Raw genomic sequence first — 20,364 nt, forward strand, 5'->3', positions numbered from 1 at the left:
GCTTCTGTACGAAGTGAACCAGTAAAACCTGGCTTCAATACACAGTGAACCAGTCACATCTAGCTTTAGTGTACAGTGAACGAGTAATATCTAGCTTCAGTGCACAATGAACCAGTAACACCTAGCTTCAGTGCACAATGAACCAGTAACACCTAGCTTCAGTGCACAATGAACCAGTAACACCTTGCTCCAGTGCACAGTGAACCAGTCATAATTGCCCTGATGAAGATGACAGACGGTCATCGAAACCTCGTCTCTTTTTAAACAAGTGATTCTGAATGGATAATTTTGCTATTCATTCTTCCTGTATTTCTTTATCTCAAACTGTATGAAAAATATGAAACCACAGAATTTATTGCCCTTCTGAGATACTAGTAGCCAGAACCCAGGTGTCCATTATATCTCAGTGACGTAACACTACCCTTGTGCCAGACGCCTTTTCGTTCGTGAAAGGCCGGCTTACACCTACACGGTGAATGCATGGATTAACCAGGAATTTGCTCTAATGGAGTTGATCTTTCAAACTTCCTGTAGATTTATGGCAAAGGGATGGATGGCTGAAAGTCGTGCAAAAGTCAAAATCCCCGTCTCAGCACACCCCTTCTATGTTCTGTGAATGTCTGGTGAGATTGTCACATAAAAAAGTAAACATTCACAACAACTGTGTATGTAATATGGTCTTATCAAGAATATATTGAATGCATTAGTACAGTTTTTATCACTTACTCATGTTTTAATGTTTATAATGTAATGTATGTAGTGTATGATATTGTATTATTGTATTGTCTGGGAGGGCAACTAGCAAAGGTGTTTATACACCTGTTTTGCCCTCCCTTCCACTTGCATACATTGTGTGTCTGTGGTGAATTCAAATAAATGAATGAATAAATAAATAAATAGATGGATAAATAAACAAATTAGAGAATACCGTTGCATTTTTTGACACTACCTTGAACTTGAATCTACACTGATGATACCTTCCAGAGATAATACGGTCAGTAGCCTGGTGTTTATATGAAAGATGAATTTCCTGTAGACGTACATAAAAGCTCAGTTATCCGTACTGAAGGGTCGCCTGCTAATGCCCTCTCGGGGGTCAACGTGAAGGACACGGTCCTCAGTCTGGCGCCAGTGGGTAAATCCTCTTTCGCTTCCCGTAAAACGATTCACAGTAGCGGGTGTCATTAAAACTGCATTATGTAACATTAGGACGATTCAAAAAGTATAGGTTTTCTGGCCATTTTTTTACAACGTAAGTTAAAACAACCCTGCTCCATTGGAGTGCAATTCGGGAAGTGTAGGTGCCAAAATATGATGCCTTTTGACAGAATCTAATACAATAAAGGTTGATTCCTTAAATTATATACAGCGTCTTAAATTATTTAGAGCAATAGTTCTATCTCCTTTTCTATTGGCAGACGGTATAACTTAACCAGTGTATATATTAGCGTTAAGGTTGTAAACCACATGTTCCATGTTGACTAGAGAAACGCAAGACTGTCACACTCTATTTGTTGTCGACATGTCAGATTTGGCCTGTAGTAAGTCAATTCATTTTGAACACAAATGCTCAAATCACACAGAAACGCAAGCTGTATAATGTCAACAGTGTGTTGCATTTTGACCCCCCCCTCCATGGTGCTATGCAACCTGGGAATTTTGCCCCTGCCGCTATGCATCCTGGGAATAGTAAAAATGGTGAATAACATTCATTCAAGAGTCATAAGATGCCATGACATCGCAGCGTGACACTCTCATTTCTCCAGCATCTTATCCTACAAAATGGCAAGACCCTGTCACGGAACAACGTGAGGTGATGACGTCAGACCTGACATCCAGAAAGACCAGACGAATCCGTATCTTTAGCGAGACAAATTCTCCAAACGTACCAAAATACATCTCAACGTCATACGCCTGACCTCGGTGCCCGAAGCTGCTGTGAATGATTACATTCTGCCATGCTCATATTCCTGTATATAAATGGCTCCAGGCAGCACTGACACCCTGCGCAGGTCGTTTCGTATGCGGGGCATTTTTTTCTGACAGTTTGATGAAAGCATTCGCCTCTTCCGCTGACGGTCCCGAGTTCTCCCGGCGATTAGATTGTGCTGATAGGCTGTATTTCCCGACGGAATACCGTCGGCTTCCCTTACTGTTCTCGGAAAATCGCGCTATGTAACTTCCCGTGAGAGCTTCCTGGCAGCAGGCGTCACATCTGTTAGATTCATACGATACTGCTTAGCGGTATTATGCCTCTTTGAGACTTTGTTACCTTCGTCAGAAGGTTTTTTTTTATTTTTTTTTTTAAATGAGCGAAGGTGTGAGCGCCTTTATCTGGCGGAGGTATGCGATCATGGAACTCATCTTAGAATACCCATTATGCATCTTATGGAACACTATAGAAATCTGAAAACAACAACAGCAAATTAGGGGAGACACAGCTACTAGAGGTGAGTAATCACCTGTTTTGTCTCCCCTTCCATTTTGTAAATGGAGAGGTTTAAGAAAGAAATAGGGAACGAAAAACAAATAATTACAATAAATTACATTGATGCATTCTGATTTGCCTCTGATGACTGCTTTACCTTACTTACAATGCATTTCAAGTTATCAAAATCAGACATTACTTTGAGCACTTTGTTGTAAGAATATGTATGAATTATGATATGAGTCGTTACACACTCAAAGTAGTGTGATTGCTGTAATAAGCCTTTTCCATGCACATGGTACCTACACGTGCAGGCCAATTGTGCCTTCTCTGCTGCCATTATTAGTGTTGACATTACCTACAACGTCTACTAGCTTATTATGATAATTGGTACAATATTGCTGTGAATAGGAAAGAATGGAAGTAGAGAACACCCTTGCATTCTGTTGACACGATCTTGAATATGCACCATGAAAATACCATCCAGAGATAATATCATGAATAAGTTATACTAAGGATGTTTATAAATAAGTGTATGAATCGTTCATATTCAAACGAGTGCCATTGATGTAATAAGCCCTTCCCCTCACATGGTACCTACACGTGCGAGTCAATGGTGATTTTTATGCCACTCGAAGGCCTTGCAAGTAGATCTCATGCCATTAAAACACTGTCACATTGATTTTCATTTCACATGCTCCTCCTTAATACCACTACGCTGGTAACAAGTCTCGTATATAATGATCGCATCCAATCCAAAATTCAACATGATGACAAGCACACTTAATAGCTTTGGAAGGTGGTCGGAGCGTTGACGTGTCCAAATGGAAGCATGTCTCATTTATATAGCCCCAAAGGGTTGCTGATTAGAATTGGATTGCGCTTGTCGTCCGAATCTCGCCGATCAGTCCTGCACCACTAGAAATAAGATTAAAGGAACTTTCATCCTTCAAGGTAGCCAATTTTGTGGTGGTGAACTAATTTCCTACTATGCGTCAAACACGAGAAAATATATAGAACATGGACCCCCTTGGTAATTGGTGCACTGTAAAACAGGATTACTGTGATAAATGAGTTTCAGAATGTAGAATTTTAACGATCTGTATAGAGTAGGGTCATCCTTCACACAGCTGTCGTGAGTTAAGTGACTGGACTTCTATATACCCACAGATCTGTAACATCCACGATGGAATTGCATAGAGCGTTGTAATGTATTATTTCGTTAGTTAGATAGTCCGTCGGATTTCCTTATTTAGTATCTTGTATATCTGTATGATTGGCTTTTTTTTACTTTTATTTCATCTTATCTTCATGTTGTGTGGTCAATTTTGTATGGTGAGATATCTCTGTACTTTATATACGGCCTCTACGTAGCCTGTAAGGGCATAAATGTACAATAAAGGTCCTTCATTCATTACCAGAAACTACCATAAATCATTAGTAACCCCTGAAAAAACTGCACATTTTATCTTATAATTTCCTACAAATTGATTTATTCTATGTGCAAACAATAAAGAAATGATGGTGCCCCTATTTCGGACGGTGAAAAATAAAATTTTCTGACTCTCTAAAATAACCACTATTGAATTGACAAAATAGAACGCTTGAGTTACAATGCACTGAAATGCAAATTAGGTTCACCAACATGGTGGCCAACACCTGTCGCCGTCATTGATGTGGAAAATGAATGAAGACACTCTAATATATTTTCTATTCCTGCCTTGGCATCTTTCATATCTAGTTTGATGCCTGAATGGGTTAGGGTTAGGATCGGGCGTGGTTCTCCGCGTATACAAGAACGTAGATTTGCCCCGGACACCGGTTCTGGACACCAGTGGACTATCCAGGACCGTGCCTGAGCATGTTTCTAGATAAAGCACGGTTTTGGACACAACAGCATCGGTCTATATATAGTGGCCTGACCACGGTCTATTTATAGTGGCCTGGCCAAATAAGGACATGAGTTACGGCGGAAGATTCACCGACGGTTGCCATGAAAGCTACAGGTGGACTGCGTTGTTTTCATCTGGTCCCAGCATATGGGCACTTTCCTCCGATTCAATTGTAGATCAGTAAGATGCTTTACTCGCGGGGATACAAACAACACCGAGTTGTCCCTCTAATGTTGACAGGGTACTAGCGAGGAGTCACGACATCACAAGAGACGATGTAAGCTGCAGTCAACGACCTTTTATGCGTAGGTGGTTGTGTGTGTGCACAGCGCACAGCGAAAGGAATCTGAAGAGAATGTTGTCCACGTCATTGACTAAATGTTTCTGCCTACAAAATACCATTCAATTTCACAGAATTATCCATTTTTTACATATTATCTTTATATTTTTGTATTGCCCATTTGCTATTCTATTATTTGTTATTGATTGTATTCTTCTTTGTCAGTGATGAGGCTAAAATTAGAAATTTTACTAGAGTTGTCCACCACGCTATGTCTTGTACTTTTCCTGTTGTTCAAACAAAAAAAACACATAATGTATAGAAATAGTGCACGTGGCCGACTCATGCGTTGGAAAAAGGAAAATCCAAATCAATTTTCTTTCCTCCCTGCGGTGTAAGCTCTTGTATCATTGCTACACAAATGCGAAATACTCAAGTGGCTTCTTTACCTTTGTTCGGAGATTCTATAGCTATGCCAACAAAACAACAGCTAAGTCTAGTCACGTTTGGGACCGCACCCTTGTCGCCTCGTCACAATGCGGCAAAGAAGTAGTTGAGTTCATTAAGCCGTGGGGAAGGTTTCGAAACGTGTCGGCTGATGAAATTCTTCAAGAAACTATTTACGCTTTTTGAAAAAAGAGCTTAACATTTTTCACGTGAGAGTAATCTCGGTAAAACGACATAGCAAGTTGAATAGAGACGCCACACTTTGTTGGCTTTCTTATTGTAGCGGCAACCGGTAGAGTTAATTGCTTGGGTGTTTTTCGCGTCAAGGAATATGATTTCCTTTTCCGAATCACTAGAATGAATCAGACCTTTACACAAGCCAATGGTTTTGCCGTGGGCGAGAAAAAGATCTATTAGAGAGATAGAACCCAAGCACATTTTTCCGGGACTAAAGTATAAAAAGAGAAAATAGCTAATTCCCTCAACACACATAGGCTCTTACGAGATCAAAGATCTCACCTGAGAAAAGGTTAAAAGGTTCTGCGGTGAAGACGGTATCTTTTGGGAATTTGATGTATTTTAGGAGCTTTCTCGATCTGTTTGTTAATGGCAGCAGCGTGACATTAGCATAGGTTTGATACGGCATGGATTTTGGAAGTAAAAATAAAAAAAACGGCTTGCTTCTGAGTATAGTAAACCTGGGATTTCGGCGCATTAACGCAATGCGTTCTCTGGAATATTTAAAATGATTGGCAAAAGAGACGTAAGATAAAATACTCGAAATTAAAATTTGTGTACAACCATCTGGCAATGATGTAGAACGATACAATAAAAAGATGTGTAATAAATATCAGTTGGATGAGGGAAATGGATGTAATGTTATAGAGGACAGTGGTGAAATACGTCCTGCCAAGGAAATAGGCGATTATTTTTCAGCTTAGGTAATTATAATTGGGGTGTGACCAGGAAGGATCGTAAAATTAAGTGCTCCTGACAGAAAATCGAATTTGCCAATTTACATCCATTAGATAGTCGCCAGTTTACGACACCTTTTAGATTCTTTACTTTACAGCAATGTGTAAAAAAAGGGCAACTACCATTTCGCGAAGCTTTGTTGAGTACGTCTGCTTTACTCCTCCGTGCATACAAATCACAGGAAATGAGAGAAAACATGGCCGCTCCAAGCAGCTATACGGCAACTGAATCAGAATAGAGCCGTCAGCCTTTAAAAGCCCCAGAGGTACACTGGTTTGGCGATCTGCAGGCAGACATGGCTGAATCCGTTGTTCCGAGCTAAGGCATAGACTTCCGGGCGGACACCTGTGGCTCCAAACAACATCGGGGCGGAGTAAAAAAAAACGCCATATGGCACGGCTTGGCGGTAAATCTTGCACCGTTAGAATCGTAAAATAACCTCTTACAAAAGCGTAAAGCACTACACTTGACTTCCAATGAGCAGGTGGTAAGGGTTTTTATGATGCAGCGGGTGGATCTAGAGCCACCCCGGTATATCTGCCCGAAAATCCACTTTTAGTAGAAGTAATGGCGGCCGAGCTATACAGCTTCCGGCTTCATCATTTAGATCACACACGGTCCTCTTATTATCATTCATATCCCGGAGGCAGTCTTTAAATTGAATATATATATATATATAACAGCGTAGGAAACATACGTTACGAATAGAACCATACTACGATATTCGTAGTAACATTTCGTCCGTACCGCTTTGTAGGGTTTCTTTCTTCCCATACAACTGTTAGTGTCCGTTCCTTATCTAGAGCACATAAAATGACCGGAGCCAGGATAGATACAACCGCAGAGATGCTAAACCTTACGGGGCCTGTGTGGGCAATGCCTCTCGGCGGTATCTGCACTTCAGCACCGACCGTTTTTGTTGTAAAAGACGGTCCGTTCCGCTTTACAACCACTGATACTCACCGGTTATAGCTATCATTGCCTTTACCTACCATCTCATGAATGTATCAACCCTACATGTTTACAAAGATGTTTCTCTTGAATTGGACATTGAAAGAGGCAGATTTATATGCAATAGAGATGCTTGTTGGTAGGATTCAGAAAGACGCTTCTTTCATCTAGCATCAGCAATGAGTCCAAAGAAATTTTTTATGAAAAGATGAGGGAAAATGCATTCATACGCCCGAGCTACGCAATAGCCATTCAAACATATTGTACAGGTAAACACCTTATATCTACTACATGGTATATACGAATCTGATTGTGATATGAAACCTCTGGACTTACCGACCGGTATTCTTGGAGAGGCAGCGCCGTGGGTCCGTACCGTCCCTTGAGCGGCTCGGCGTTGTTGTCTCCTCCAACGCAGCGTCCTTCCTCCTCCTCGGGCTGCCGACCGGAAGCTAGGCGCCTACGTCACGGCTGCATCCGGTCTCCGCCCCCCTCCCCCTTACGTGATCTCGAAAGCGAATCAGCCAAGCCAAATCAATCTGATGAAAACGCAAATTGACGATGTATTGGGCGTGTTTTTTTTAGCCTCGTTATTCCCATGACCTGTTTCGAGCTCTGAGGCAACTAATAAATCATTCCGGGCGATTATTTTACTAGCCTGATCGCTGTCATTGATTTTTTTTTTTGCCGCTTCAATATTTTATGAGGCTCAGTGAAAGGCACCCCTACCGTAAATAAACTGGTTTAATCCAGTAATAAAAGCTCTACGTTTTAGTATCCGGGCAACGCCGGGAGACTGCAAACATTCCGTGTTTTCTTTCAATATATCGCTTTATTTTCTTGGTAAAGAAACCTATCTGGCGTTTTGTAGTCCAGTAGCAATCTTATTCAATGTGTGTTTTCTGTCGATAGAATTTCAATGACAGAACATCGAATAAGCAAAGTTATAAGTGACATAGTACGTTCGGAACGACCTAGCGTTTGTTGACTTGTCCATGCAATCCACTTTCGGTGCCATTCACTAATGGATTTTGGACTCTATTCGTAATGCTTCGATGACTGTCCCAAAACGATGAAACAAATTACAACACAAAGTACAAGCAACAGGCACATTCAGTTTGATAGACTATGATTGAAGATGGAAAAATAATTCCTTTTAATTACTAATTACTCCTCCTTCTACCGCGCAACCGCCCACATGGATGAAACTTAAAAGATACTAAAGAAAGGACCGTGCCGGCTTTTTGAAGCGGCCGTAAACAAACATAATGATAATGTGGCTTCATGCCGTGTTATTATAGACAGGAAGGCCATGCCATGCTTTGATTATATGGATGACATCGTCTGGGAACCCCAAACCTAATGCGAGCGTCCGAATAAAAAGAGTCTCGCAAAAAGAGTTCACTAGTATGAAATCTGCTACGTGGTCATGAATGTTGAACAAATGACTAATGAAATGATATGGCGAATGGTAGACCCTTCATTCCCATTTCTTCACATTTTCTTCTTTTCCTTTGGAATTGATTTTCACATCCTACGACAGTGTCGTTTTCCATTATTTTTTTGCAATTCACGACATATATTTGTTTATTTGGAACCTGCTTTGTTCACGATTTACAGTATGGTCGAAAACTTTTTAATGTAAACGGACAAAAATTCATGCGCCCACAGATGTCATCCATATAAATCAAATCAACTTGGCCTAAGCGTACATTTTCAAAGCATATCACGCGAACAAGAGTCGTGGGTGTGCAGCGTCTGAAGAAATCAGTATTGAATACATGCCACACGCCAGCGGCTCGGCGTTACCTAGATACAGAATTACCAAATTGTTATGGGCATAATACATATCATACCTAACGACGTCATAAGTGGTACACTTTGTGTGAAGATTACTATGGAATACACCAGTAATCGAGGTAACTATAGAGATTTCCGCATGTTTGCTAAACCTGTACAGATACTATGACAATCAGGCAATCCCCCAGCGAGTACATACTTATTGCCTCAGCTGAAATTACACCTTTTCTAGCCAAGTATTATACGTTATCGCCTAAGGCAGCTGTACTACAAACCCCTACACTTATATCATGTCTGAGGCTTTTCTAGCTCTTTCTTCTCCTTGTTCCTTTCTGTTACTTACATCTACTACGACCTCCAGGCTTACTAGGATTGCCCCCATTACTGATATGTAAGCTCGCTGGGGGATTTATTATATATTAGTTACACACTGTGAAGTGTACCCCTCGCCGTGAATTGGCCATGTATGGTAGTTTTAATTGCCAGTGTTGGAGAGAGTTCCGAGAACTAGATAGAAAGGACGGCTACTGGGAATTCAGCACCAAGGACAGCATGAGCGAACGTTCTATTTCTCCAAGCACGTTTGTCTACAAATAGGGAGCATGGCTTCTGACCTACCCAACCCTTGTGCTGACCCATGTGGCGTAGGTGAAGGTAACGTGGGAGTTTTGACACGTGGAGTGGAGGCACGTTGTCTGAAGTTTAACAGCTCAGCGCAGGTGTTTTTGGCACTACAGTTATACGTACAAGAGATCACTCGTGGAGAAGTGGATAGTCAATACATGGCTTAGTGTTTAGACTTGCCCTTGAGAAAACAGGATCTAGAGGTCATGGGTTCGATTCCCGGGATAGATTTTTGATCCTTGGTAAATGCACTTTAATGCTTCTTTCCTCACTCCACCGAGGCCTAGGAATAAATGGGTACCTGACTTCGGTTGAGGAGGTCAGAGGTGGTGGAAGTAGATGGATTGGCTACGCCCTCCAATGTCAAGCTTAAGCCACAATGGATTAACAAACCATTAAGAGACCTCAACTTTAACCTTTTACCTCTCAGAAAGCCGGATACATGGAAAATCGGTATCAAAGTACACGACCTTTTTTGGCAATCCTGGTTTACCGAAATGGATACACTCATCACTTAACTCCGCCTAGTGAAGTTGTGTTAAACACCAGGGGTTTAAATCGGATAAACTATGCTAAAGCCATGTTATGGAGATACACAAACCTAGTACACAAATAGGATTAATAGACCTAAATAGAGCAGGGAAAGGGGGTCAAACGTATATGGGATCGGGGCTGATTTATTTATGGGTAGCCTGGATGAAATTGCACCCCACGCAGGTCTCCTATACTCACTAAAAAGGTTAGACGTGGGAGAGTTACAAGAAATTGTTACTCGAGCAACTGGATAGGTTTTGAAAACTGCCAGACGTTTGCACTAGCATCCACTACTTTTCGTCAGTGACAGTTACTGTATGTCCAACCTTCATTAACGTCACTTATATTCTGGCTTGTAAAACTTTCTGCCAGTGTCGACATGTCAGCCCCCCCCACCCAACCCTTATCTTCTGTCACTTGCAAGAAATGGGCTGACTACAGTTTATCAGTTCTCCAACTATAAGATAAATAGATGTCCGGAATTGTGTGGTGTCAGCAAGTTGTCGAGTGGGGTCGTGTGGCGTAACGGTAGAGTGTTCGGCTCATTTTACACCTGGTGGAGTAAAGAAAGCCATGTAAAGTGACGGTCAGGAATGGCAGGAATCGAACCCATCACCTCCACGTCCATGTGGCTATCGATGCCACGGCTCAAATCAATTACTTCAGCCATGTATATAGACAGGAGTAACGTTTATGATTCTAAGCACGCGACCTTTGATCTTGTTTTCAAACTTTGGCAACCTTTATAAATACACAGACGTCTGGACCTTTGACATTTTGTACCGCGTGGTATCCGCTTATTACCCGATCCCTTTCGAAGCTTGCGGAAATTTGAAAATCGTTGGAGTGTTGCCTTGGTTAAGCTAGTACCGAGCACCGTCTTTGGAATCTATAACGGTTTCACCTGCTTGCTGTGGCCTTGTACTCCATTGATTCTAGTGACGCCATTGAACATGACTTTGACGCAATTTTACTTTTCGGCGATTGAATGAATGTCTGGATTGTTTCAAATCATAAGATCAAATTCAACACCGTAGCAGCCGCAATGCTCACTCACTGGGACTTGTATCTTGATTTACGGAAGAAAAAAGATTTAATTGTATATCAACGTACAGTAAATACAAAGGTAAAGAGTTGTGTGACTCCTTGTTTCATTCGGCCAGTCGTTCCATCCTGACATCTGCTTGGTTTTCATACATAGGCTAATGATCGGACGCCCAACCAAACTCGGAAACATGTTTTGGGTGGAGAAAATTCATGTCAGGTATCTTTCTCAGTAACACAACATAGGGGCCCGTCAAGAGACCTCTTGATGCTGGGCCAAACGCCACCATTACACCACACGATGCCGCACAGTTCCGAGAACACGTAAGGTAAGTACTATCCTTTCCTCGTAAGGCCTCGGGGGTGACATTTTCGAGATAAAGCTAGATCCCTTGAAGTTCCCACTTGGACAGCTCGTTTCCGCAGCACTTTAGGCCCACGCTAGGCCGGAGGATAGACAACAAATGGCAAAGTACGCCATAAAACAGTTACTGGATATGATTTTGGCAAAGTAATTACAGTATTTGGAAATAGCCGTTTCTGTTTTTTATTAGTATAAGGCCATGTTGATTTGATTACATGGATGACATCCTCTGAGAACCCCAAAACCGATGCGAGCGTGCGAATAAAGAACAAAGGTTTGAAAAAAATGCCTTTTATGAAACCTACGTGGTCATGAAGGTTGAACAAATGACTAAACACAAGGAGTATGGTATTGCCACTAACAGACTCTTTCATTTCTTCACATGCTCTTCTTTTCCTTTGGAATTGATTTTTTTTTTGCATTCTACATCATTAGTACTACTAGCATCATTTTTATTCAATTTACATCATATGTGTTTGCGTATTTTTCAGCTGCTTTGTACAATTTACAGTATGGTCGAAAACTTTTTTTCTTAGAAATGGACGAAAATTCATGTGCGCGTGGATGTCATCCATATAATCAAATCAACATGGCCTTACACAAAAGACATAAAAGTCTCTCAGGAGGTAACTTTATCATGAACTAACGTCTAACTAATGTATAACTTCATTATCATGAATTGAGGACAGTTCGTCAGACATACGTCTGGTATGGTGAGTAGAGAGATCAGGACTCACTTCAGTCACTCTATTTCTTAATCCTCACTTCCTGATGTCTTTCTTAGACCGGTGCCTGTCTGTCTGAGACGTCACCAGCTTGTCTTGTCTTTAAAATGCCAAACAGACTGTGTCCGTGAGACGAAGGTATGAATTTGAGAAGTGGGGGCGTTTGTCAGCTTTAAAAAAATGAATTTTCAAAATTAGAAGTGTGTAAATATCATTGTGTTTGGACCAAATAGCAATAGAACTACCCCATATGCATGAAACAATCACAAATTCAACAGTAGATTTCAATTTGCTTTTAACTTTACCTATTGAAATATGATGAAACACGAAGATCATAGGGTTCTTGTGTTGATTCAGGAGATTCCCTGTTTCTTCAGTGACACCGTGCGGAAGTTAAAAGAACTGCAGTCAACTTGAATTTGACTGTCGGTGTCTTACTATTTTTTTTTTTTTTTTTGCTTTCAGTGTGATGTTCAACATTGTAAACTTCAGCAAGTCCAAGAACCTTCCCTTAATTATCTGGGGTGAAAATGACAAAATGGGAGTCAGGGTTATTCCATCTTTCACTCATTACAAAATAAATCATACCGATTAAAAAATTCCCTGCTATAGTGTTTACACAACTGTGTGGCCCAAGGGCTATAGAGGCAGAGATGGGCTTCGCGCGATACACCGAAAGGTGTGGGAAGTATTCTAACTTACAAAATACCTAAACTTAGATTACAGAATTGGTCTAACATTGTAGATTTAGTTCATTTTAAATTATCTTATGACACCTCGTAAGCACATAGCCGCTGCCCTAACATTTTACTCATGACCAATCACATTGTTTCACATTTATGCAATAAACCTTTCAGTGAGAAAACAGTATTGTCACACTCGCAAATTGAATCTAAAAACAACTTTTTGACCTAAGCACCTTACAATGAATTGCATTCATAGTTTTGTTTCATGTAATTTTCCGAACAGTCGCTAGGAAGAGCAGTTGACGCCAGTGCGCTTGCGTATGACGCTCCCACTTGTCCGGTTGGGTTTACCCGTGGGCGTTGACCTAGTAGATAGACAAAACCTGAAATCTGGTGGCCAAAGTCGGCAAATTTCTCTCAATCAGGCCATATTCCTGCAAACTTCCCACCACTGATCTGATCTCAGAGGAGTCGCGGTCATTTCTGGTCGACTGAGACGTCTTAAGAATTCGTGAGTGTCACTTTTTCTTCTTATTTTTTTGGTTCTTGTGTGGGGGTGGGGATTTCTGGTTTCATAGGGTTCGACTGTATTTTCAAGACCAGAACTGTATCTAACAGTACGTTTCTAGATTAAAGCTGTCTGAAGAACAAAACATACCCTTAAGTTCAATGTTACACCTAATCTAAACAGTGAAACGGCCTATTTTTTGTTAATTGCGGAAAGCCTGAAGGTAACCTAGATTCCTAAACCTCACCCGACCATTAAGGCAATTTAGACCAACAATGTCCTTAAAAGGCGACCAATTTTCGTGTTTCCGTTATTCTTTTCTTTTGATTTCATCGAGACTATAATCCAATTGAAATCGGAACCCTGGGCAGGTTTTTATTGGGGGCCCTTTGGGGGATGCTTGGGGGGCGCGTCTCCCTTGGGCCAAACCAATAAAATCGCAATATTTGCGCAGGTGTATTTGCACATTAAAAACATATATCTGTTTACAATGTAAATTGCAACTGGTCATCAAGTATAGCGTATTTGGTCAATGTTAGAAATGCCCTGTACAATTATACAGTTTATTTTCGGCCAAGCTACGTGACCACTCAAGGGTAACCATTGCCCTTTCCATAATACCCCATTTGACCCCACGTCAGCAACTTGTATCGTGTACTCTAAATAATGTCGATTCCCTAGTGAACACGAATCCACGGGGCATCGGATTTCAGAAACTCTTCTATGGTTACATGTCTCAAGTACAGTATCATTGCCGGATCTAACATGGCGGACAGGATCACGTTCACATGTGGACAATGTCAAATGGCTTGGAGCTGGGGACAAAGAATGTAGGGGGCGCAAGTTCTACGTGCTAGCAGACGCTTAGTAAAGAGTCAACATAGTGTAAGGTCACCTTGGAACTCTGCCATATGACAGCTGTCGTCTGCCATGCATGGTGGCAAATCAACCAGTCAATGCAAGTCTATCTTCGCTGGCAGTCTTTTGATAGGCAGAATAAGTCAAAATTTTAAGTTTGATTTATTCTACCTTTCAAATTTAAAAAAGGAAAAAAATGAAGTTTGAAACTGAAAATAATTTTTTTTTTAAACTTCATTTCTCATTTTTCAAATTACAAATCGGTGTAGCCACATTGCAACACAATTATAAAGGATACAACATGGCAAATTACTGAACAGCATTACATAACAACTCTAGTATACACTATTCTATTCTATCCATAAGGAACAGGAACTAGTCAGTAGTACACTGTATTGAAGACACAGTTTGTATATGATAGAATATAATCTCATGAGTAGATCTCTGGATATTTATTGGCCTTGATATGAGAAAATCATTTATGATTTTTTATTGACCCGATAACATCTGTACACTTTACGTTGTGTTTCCATAGTGTGGCATGTGTGTCAATACATTACCAATTGTGTAATTTGGACAAAGCCTTTATACTATGTTTATAGGGCTTGGTAACATTACCTTGGATGACCTTCGGCATTCCTAGTCTTGCCACTGGCTATACTTCTTTTTTTTTATGCGTGTCGACAAATGCTATTCACTCATGTTCACTCAAGCACATATTTCCATGCATGGGTTCAACCCTATAATTCACTGGGAAAGGTTCCACATAACGTAACACTGGCTACTATAATAGTAAAGACAAGTGTAGCATGAAGCCTCATATAGAGCGTGCCCCGGTTGACTGGCATAACAAGAAATAATTATCGAGGACATCAGAACCCCCTCCCCGCCGCTGAAATATTGAAAGGTTTGAGAATTCCTATTTTTATTGTAAATTTCTTCCTTATGATGGCAATGGATTTCTCATTGGCTCTGAAAGGGTTTAACAACAGACATGTATACAGCAGGAAATTGAAGACAGGAAATGAGATAACCTTTTGTGAGAAGTTTGAGCTAACTTCCTGTCTGTGACATTTTGTTTCATATCGTATGTTTCCTATTTTCTGACCTTCCAAAAAAGGCCAAGGCTCACTGAAATGTCAAATTGGTGGAGTATCTCTATTTTAGCCAGACGATATACGCCTAGTTGAGAGATAATCTATTTAAGCCTGAGCAGGCATGCTCGTGACTTGGATCGATATTTCTAGCTCAGTTTAGACCTTGCTATAAAACAAATTCCCCAAAGGCATCGTTACATTCGTTGTTTGCCGTCGTCCGATTTTAGTGCCGTACAATTTTCAAGTAGACTTCAACAGAACCAATCACTCACAAGTATATAAGGCAGCGTTTTCTGTAACAAGACTGATGAATTTTGTAGGATATATTTTTCACAGTTATACTTGTCTGTAACTAAATGATTTCACTACTGATTCTAATAATATAACATCATCTTAATTATCTAATTCTGTTCCTGTATATTGGACGTTCCTCTTTCCTTATCATTTTACGTCCAATGGTGTCCGTTCATATAAGCTATTTCACTTGAGTGCGTCACCAGTATGCATTGCTCTGTTTAAACGGTTAAATAAAAAAATATCATTTTGTAGGACTATTCAAAGAATGCCGTCAGTTTTGCGAGACGTATTTTGACTGAACCCCTTAATAGAAGTCACTTGGACGGATCACTTTTCTAGGTCTTCTCAAGGGCATTGCTTAAATGAGATCCGTTCATTTTTTACCATATTTCAAACAAGCTATATTTACCAGATATAGAAAGCAGTATACTAGCTACACGGCAAACAGTCATAGTCATGGTTGTAGACTTCATTTTGTTCTAGTCTTGTCATACGTCCAAATCCATTAAATATTAAAAGCTGTGTAATTTGGTTTACATAACGTTACATCGATCGCTAATCTATTTTGTCATCTCATAATGTATAGGGATGAATGAATGTAACATAATTATAACGCCTAGAAAAGAACAGTCGCAATCACCAGAGATGCTTCTAGTGATAAATTATTCTCCACATGTACAGCAACTCCTTCTATATGGATGGGGCCACACTGAAAATGCATTACAGTTTATAGAAGTTTTACTGTTATCGAACACAGGGGAATAACAAATTTTCAACCTCAGCCTTCATCAGGAATCCGACCCAATTTACTGGCGCGCATTGATCTTCGGGATGTGTGTGACGTCATGAGTGGGTCAAGGGTCAAAGGAAGTCTAAACCTGCCACCGTCCCGTTTCAACATGTCCCTGATGTAAATTTACGCCTTTTCCGATTCTGTATCCAAAATTCCTACTCATTTACTAATTAGGTACTTTTTATTTGATTTCAGGAAGCGATGGCACCTCAGAGCAGCTCAATCAAGTTTGGCGGGAAGGGAACAGGGCCGGGACAGTTCAACACTCCCCGCGGGGTCCTGGTCTCTTACGATAACGAAATCTTCGTCAGCGACATGGGCAACAAGCGTGTCCAGGTCTTCAACATGGAGGGCGTGTTTCTCCGAGAGTTCCCCACGGTCGTGCCAAAGACAGCTCACGTCATGAAGCCGTACGACATCACCATTGATGGCAGCGGCCATCTCTGGGTGCTGGGGCGAGACGGAGCGGCCGAGTTGTGGTCAGTACAACAAGGAGGGAAGACCCAAGACTCGGACGGACACCCGACCAACAAGTTCAGCCTCCCACCGAGCGGCCGTGCCCGCGGAATCGGTCTCGACCGGAGCCGTCAGCACATACTCGTCACGGGGGGTGACGCAGGCAGCGCCGTCGTCAAGATATTAGAGCACGACGGTTCGCTGGTGCGAGAAATTGGTCAAGATGGCACCGTAAAACATCCAAGGGATGTCACCGTCAATAAAGATGGTAACATCCTGGTGCTAGACAGAGATCCGAGCTTCGTCCACGTGTACAACAAGGAGGGGAGCCTGCAGTTCAGCTTTGGGATCCCGGGAACCGGCGATGGTCAGATGAAACATCCCCGGAACATCTGTCACGACAACTCCGGCAACATCGTCGTCGCCGACTGGGGCAACCGCCGCGTGGAGATGTTCACCAGCAAGGGGGAGCACATGCGGCACGTCGGCATACGTGACGGGATGGGCCAGGTCCACGGCGTGGCCATCTCCCCGGACGGCAAGGTCGTCGTGACCGACTGGGTGAACCACCAGGTCACCATCCTACCGAACGACGAGGACGTCTCCTACCCTGTGAGAGAGGCGACGGCGACAGGCAGCAGCGTCATCAAGTTCGGAGGAAAGGGATCGGGGCCTGGGAAGTTCTTCACTCCCCGCGGGGTCCTGGTCTCGTACGATAACGAGATTTTTGTCAGCGACATGGGCAACAAACGTGTCCAGGTCTTCAGCATGGAGGGCGTGTTCCTCCGGGAGTTCCCGACAGTGGTGCCGAAAACTGCTCACGTCATGAACCCCTACGACATCACCATTGATAGCAGCGGGCAGTTGTGGGTGCTGGGGCGGGACGGCTCGGCGGAGTTCGTGGTCCAGTACACCAAAGACGGCAACACCATGGTGTCCAACGGCCAGGCGACCAACAAGTTCAGCCTCCCACCGGACGGCCACGCCCGCGGGATCGGTCTCGACCGCCGCCGCCAGCACATCCTCGTCACGGGGGGTACCGCAGGCAGCGCCGTCGTGAAAGTCCTGGAGCACGACGGTTCGCTGGTGCGAGAATTCGGCAAAGATGGCGTCCTCAAGCATCCACGAGACATCACCGTGAACAAGGACGGAAACATCCTCGTCTTAGACCGCGATCCGGAGTTCGTCCACTTCTACGACGAGGCCGGGAAGCTGCAGTCCAGCTTCGGGAACCCGGGGACCGGCGACGGCCAGATGAAACATCCCCGGAACATCTGTCACGACAACGCGGGCAACATCATCGTCGCCGACTGGGGCAACCGCCGCGTGGAGATGTTCAGCCCCAAGGGAGAGCACATGCACCACGTCGGTACCAAGGACGGCATGGGGGAGGTCCACGGAGTCGCGGTAGCGCCGGACGGGAAGGTAGTGGTGTCCGACTGGGTGAATGATACCATCACCATCCTCCAGAATTCAGAGGCTGTGTAACGGGGCGTGATTCTCAAACGCCGGTAATTGAATTCTCTTATGTACGAAGGCCCCAAGGGACACTATTTACAGCCTTTACGAACTCTCCTGTGTGGTCGTGTGGCGTAACGGCAGTGTTCGGCTCAGGACAAAGAGGTCCCGGTTTCGAAACCTGTCATGCCACCGATCTTGTGTCCTTGGAAAAGGCACTTTACACGACTTTCCTCACTTAGCTCAGGTGAAAAATGAGTATAGTCTATTGTCCTCTGCGTTGGTTGTGGTATACGGAAGTTGACGAGAGGGATTCGTAGAGGCTACCAAGAAGCTTTTCAAAGGCTTCGAAGAAAGTTCGCATAGAGTGTCCTTTTGGGCCTTCGTACTTATGTTCCACATTCACTAGTCTATCTAAATCAATTCATCCACTAGTCTAGCACCAAGTGTTCAGCTGTGGAGTTGGGAGAAAGAGTAAGAGTACCAAAGGTGTAAAATGTAAACTAGGAAAGATATAGCTGCTCAGGAAAAGCTGCCAACCGGTCTATGGTATAGTAAAGTTCTATCTGCAAGAAATAACCCTTTAACGTTTGAGAAAACTGAATAGCACTATGAAATGAGTAGAAAATTGTAAGGTTTTTTTTCTTTTCCCTGATCTTAAAATTGATGTAAATATCAGCTAATGCCATTTTAAGCGGATGCAAGAACCTATTTTACACCATTTGAATGCTTTTTCTTTTGCCATGTCTTTCAGATACAAAACAAATTTTCTAGCAGTTCTGAACACAAATTGTTGATGATTTAATTGTTATAACAACTAACATTGATAATTAGTTCCATAGTTGTTTTCAGGATTGGCCTTCATACCTACCCAACCACTAAACAGATAATGATAATCAGCTGCAGAAATTAACCAAACACTTTTTTGGCAATTTTTCGTGTGTCATTTTTACTTTTGTTCTAAATGCTTTTTTTATGCATCGTGGTTCCAACTACTTATTAATGTTTTCATTCAGATTCGGCAAGACAATCAAATTCCTATCATATGCGCTTTTACTAAAAATTTCACTACTAAATTTAGATTACGTATTATTCTAATAACTAACCAAGTTGTTTAAATTAGTATTTTTTTTATGTTTTATGCACCAAATACTTTGTTACACGGTTTGTTATGTTGTCTACTTCATTCTCCTACTTTATGTCGACTTTGACACCGATTGTTTTGTACTTACAGTGTGTACTTTAGAAGACATGTCCTACATGTTAGAGTAGAAAGCAGATATTGCAGTGCTACTCGGTGTATATGTGGGAATAAAGTATTGAGTGTTATCAGTGTGCATTTGGTTAATTTGTCGAATTTACTCTTGTAGTACTTTTCTATAATAATATATTTTAGGGAACACCCCCCCCCTCCAACGTCCAGGCAATACTTTATGTTCTTTGGTGATGGCAAATCAACCTATTTGACCTCAGCAAAAGAACAAAGTATTGAAGTCAACTCCTTTAGCATTAGGTGACAACCAATAGCTCAAAAACGCCGACTAGCGGTTCAAAATGTTATTGTAGCAACCATTGCCCTACTACAAACACGAACCGTAGCAACGCTTAGTACCAAGCAATCTGAAAATTCTGTTTTGATTATTGAGGAAATTGGAGAGATGAGTTTTGCTACTGTAAACACTGTAAATTGGTTTCCTGTTTGTGGAAGGTGTTCAGTACCAAGGACAGGTTTACCTGTGTGTGGAAGGTGTTCAGCACCAAGGACAGGTTTTTCTGTGTGTGGAAGGTGTTCAGCACCAAGGACAGGTTTTTCTGTGTGTGGAAGGTGTTCAGCACCAAGGACAGGTTTTTCTGTGTGTGGAAGGTGTTCAGCACCAAGGACAGGTTTTTCTGTGTGTGGAAGGTGTTCAGCACCAAGGACAGGTTTTCCTGTGTGTGGAAGGTGTTCAGCGCCAAGGACAGGTTTGCGTGTGTGGTATGCGTCTTGGTCGTCTTGGTTGTCTCAATGATCCAGAGTTAATATTAAGCCGGTAAAATGAGAAGTGTTTCTAATTTTACACTTTCTAGCCTTTCATATCCAGTGCTGTCTAACATTTATGACTGTAAGTTAGCAGGCTGCTGACAAATGCGGCCCTAGCGGTTGCTTA

At 42.1% G+C, this 20,364-nt stretch overlaps 1 protein-coding gene across 1 annotated transcript; it reads left to right on the forward strand.

Annotated features, from left to right (window-relative positions):
* The first annotated feature begins 12,167 nt into the window (after positions 1 to 12,167).
* Positions 12,168 to 19,014, forward strand: LOC109477836 (E3 ubiquitin-protein ligase TRIM71-like). The gene is made up of 2 exons (XM_019779254.1): positions 12,168 to 12,202; positions 16,499 to 19,014. The coding sequence occupies exon 2, from the start codon at positions 16,505 to 16,507 to the stop codon at positions 18,245 to 18,247; it is 1,743 nt and encodes a 580-aa protein (XP_019634813.1). The 5' UTR covers positions 12,168 to 12,202; positions 16,499 to 16,504; the 3' UTR covers positions 18,248 to 19,014.
* Positions 19,015 to 20,364: the final 1,350 nt, after the last annotated feature.

The sequence above is a fragment of the Branchiostoma belcheri genome, unplaced genomic scaffold (genome assembly GCF_001625305.1).
Source record: "Branchiostoma belcheri isolate BF01 breed outbred unplaced genomic scaffold, Haploidv18h27 scaffold41, whole genome shotgun sequence".
In the NCBI taxonomy this organism is placed as follows: domain Eukaryota; kingdom Metazoa; phylum Chordata; class Leptocardii; order Amphioxiformes; family Branchiostomatidae; genus Branchiostoma; species Branchiostoma belcheri.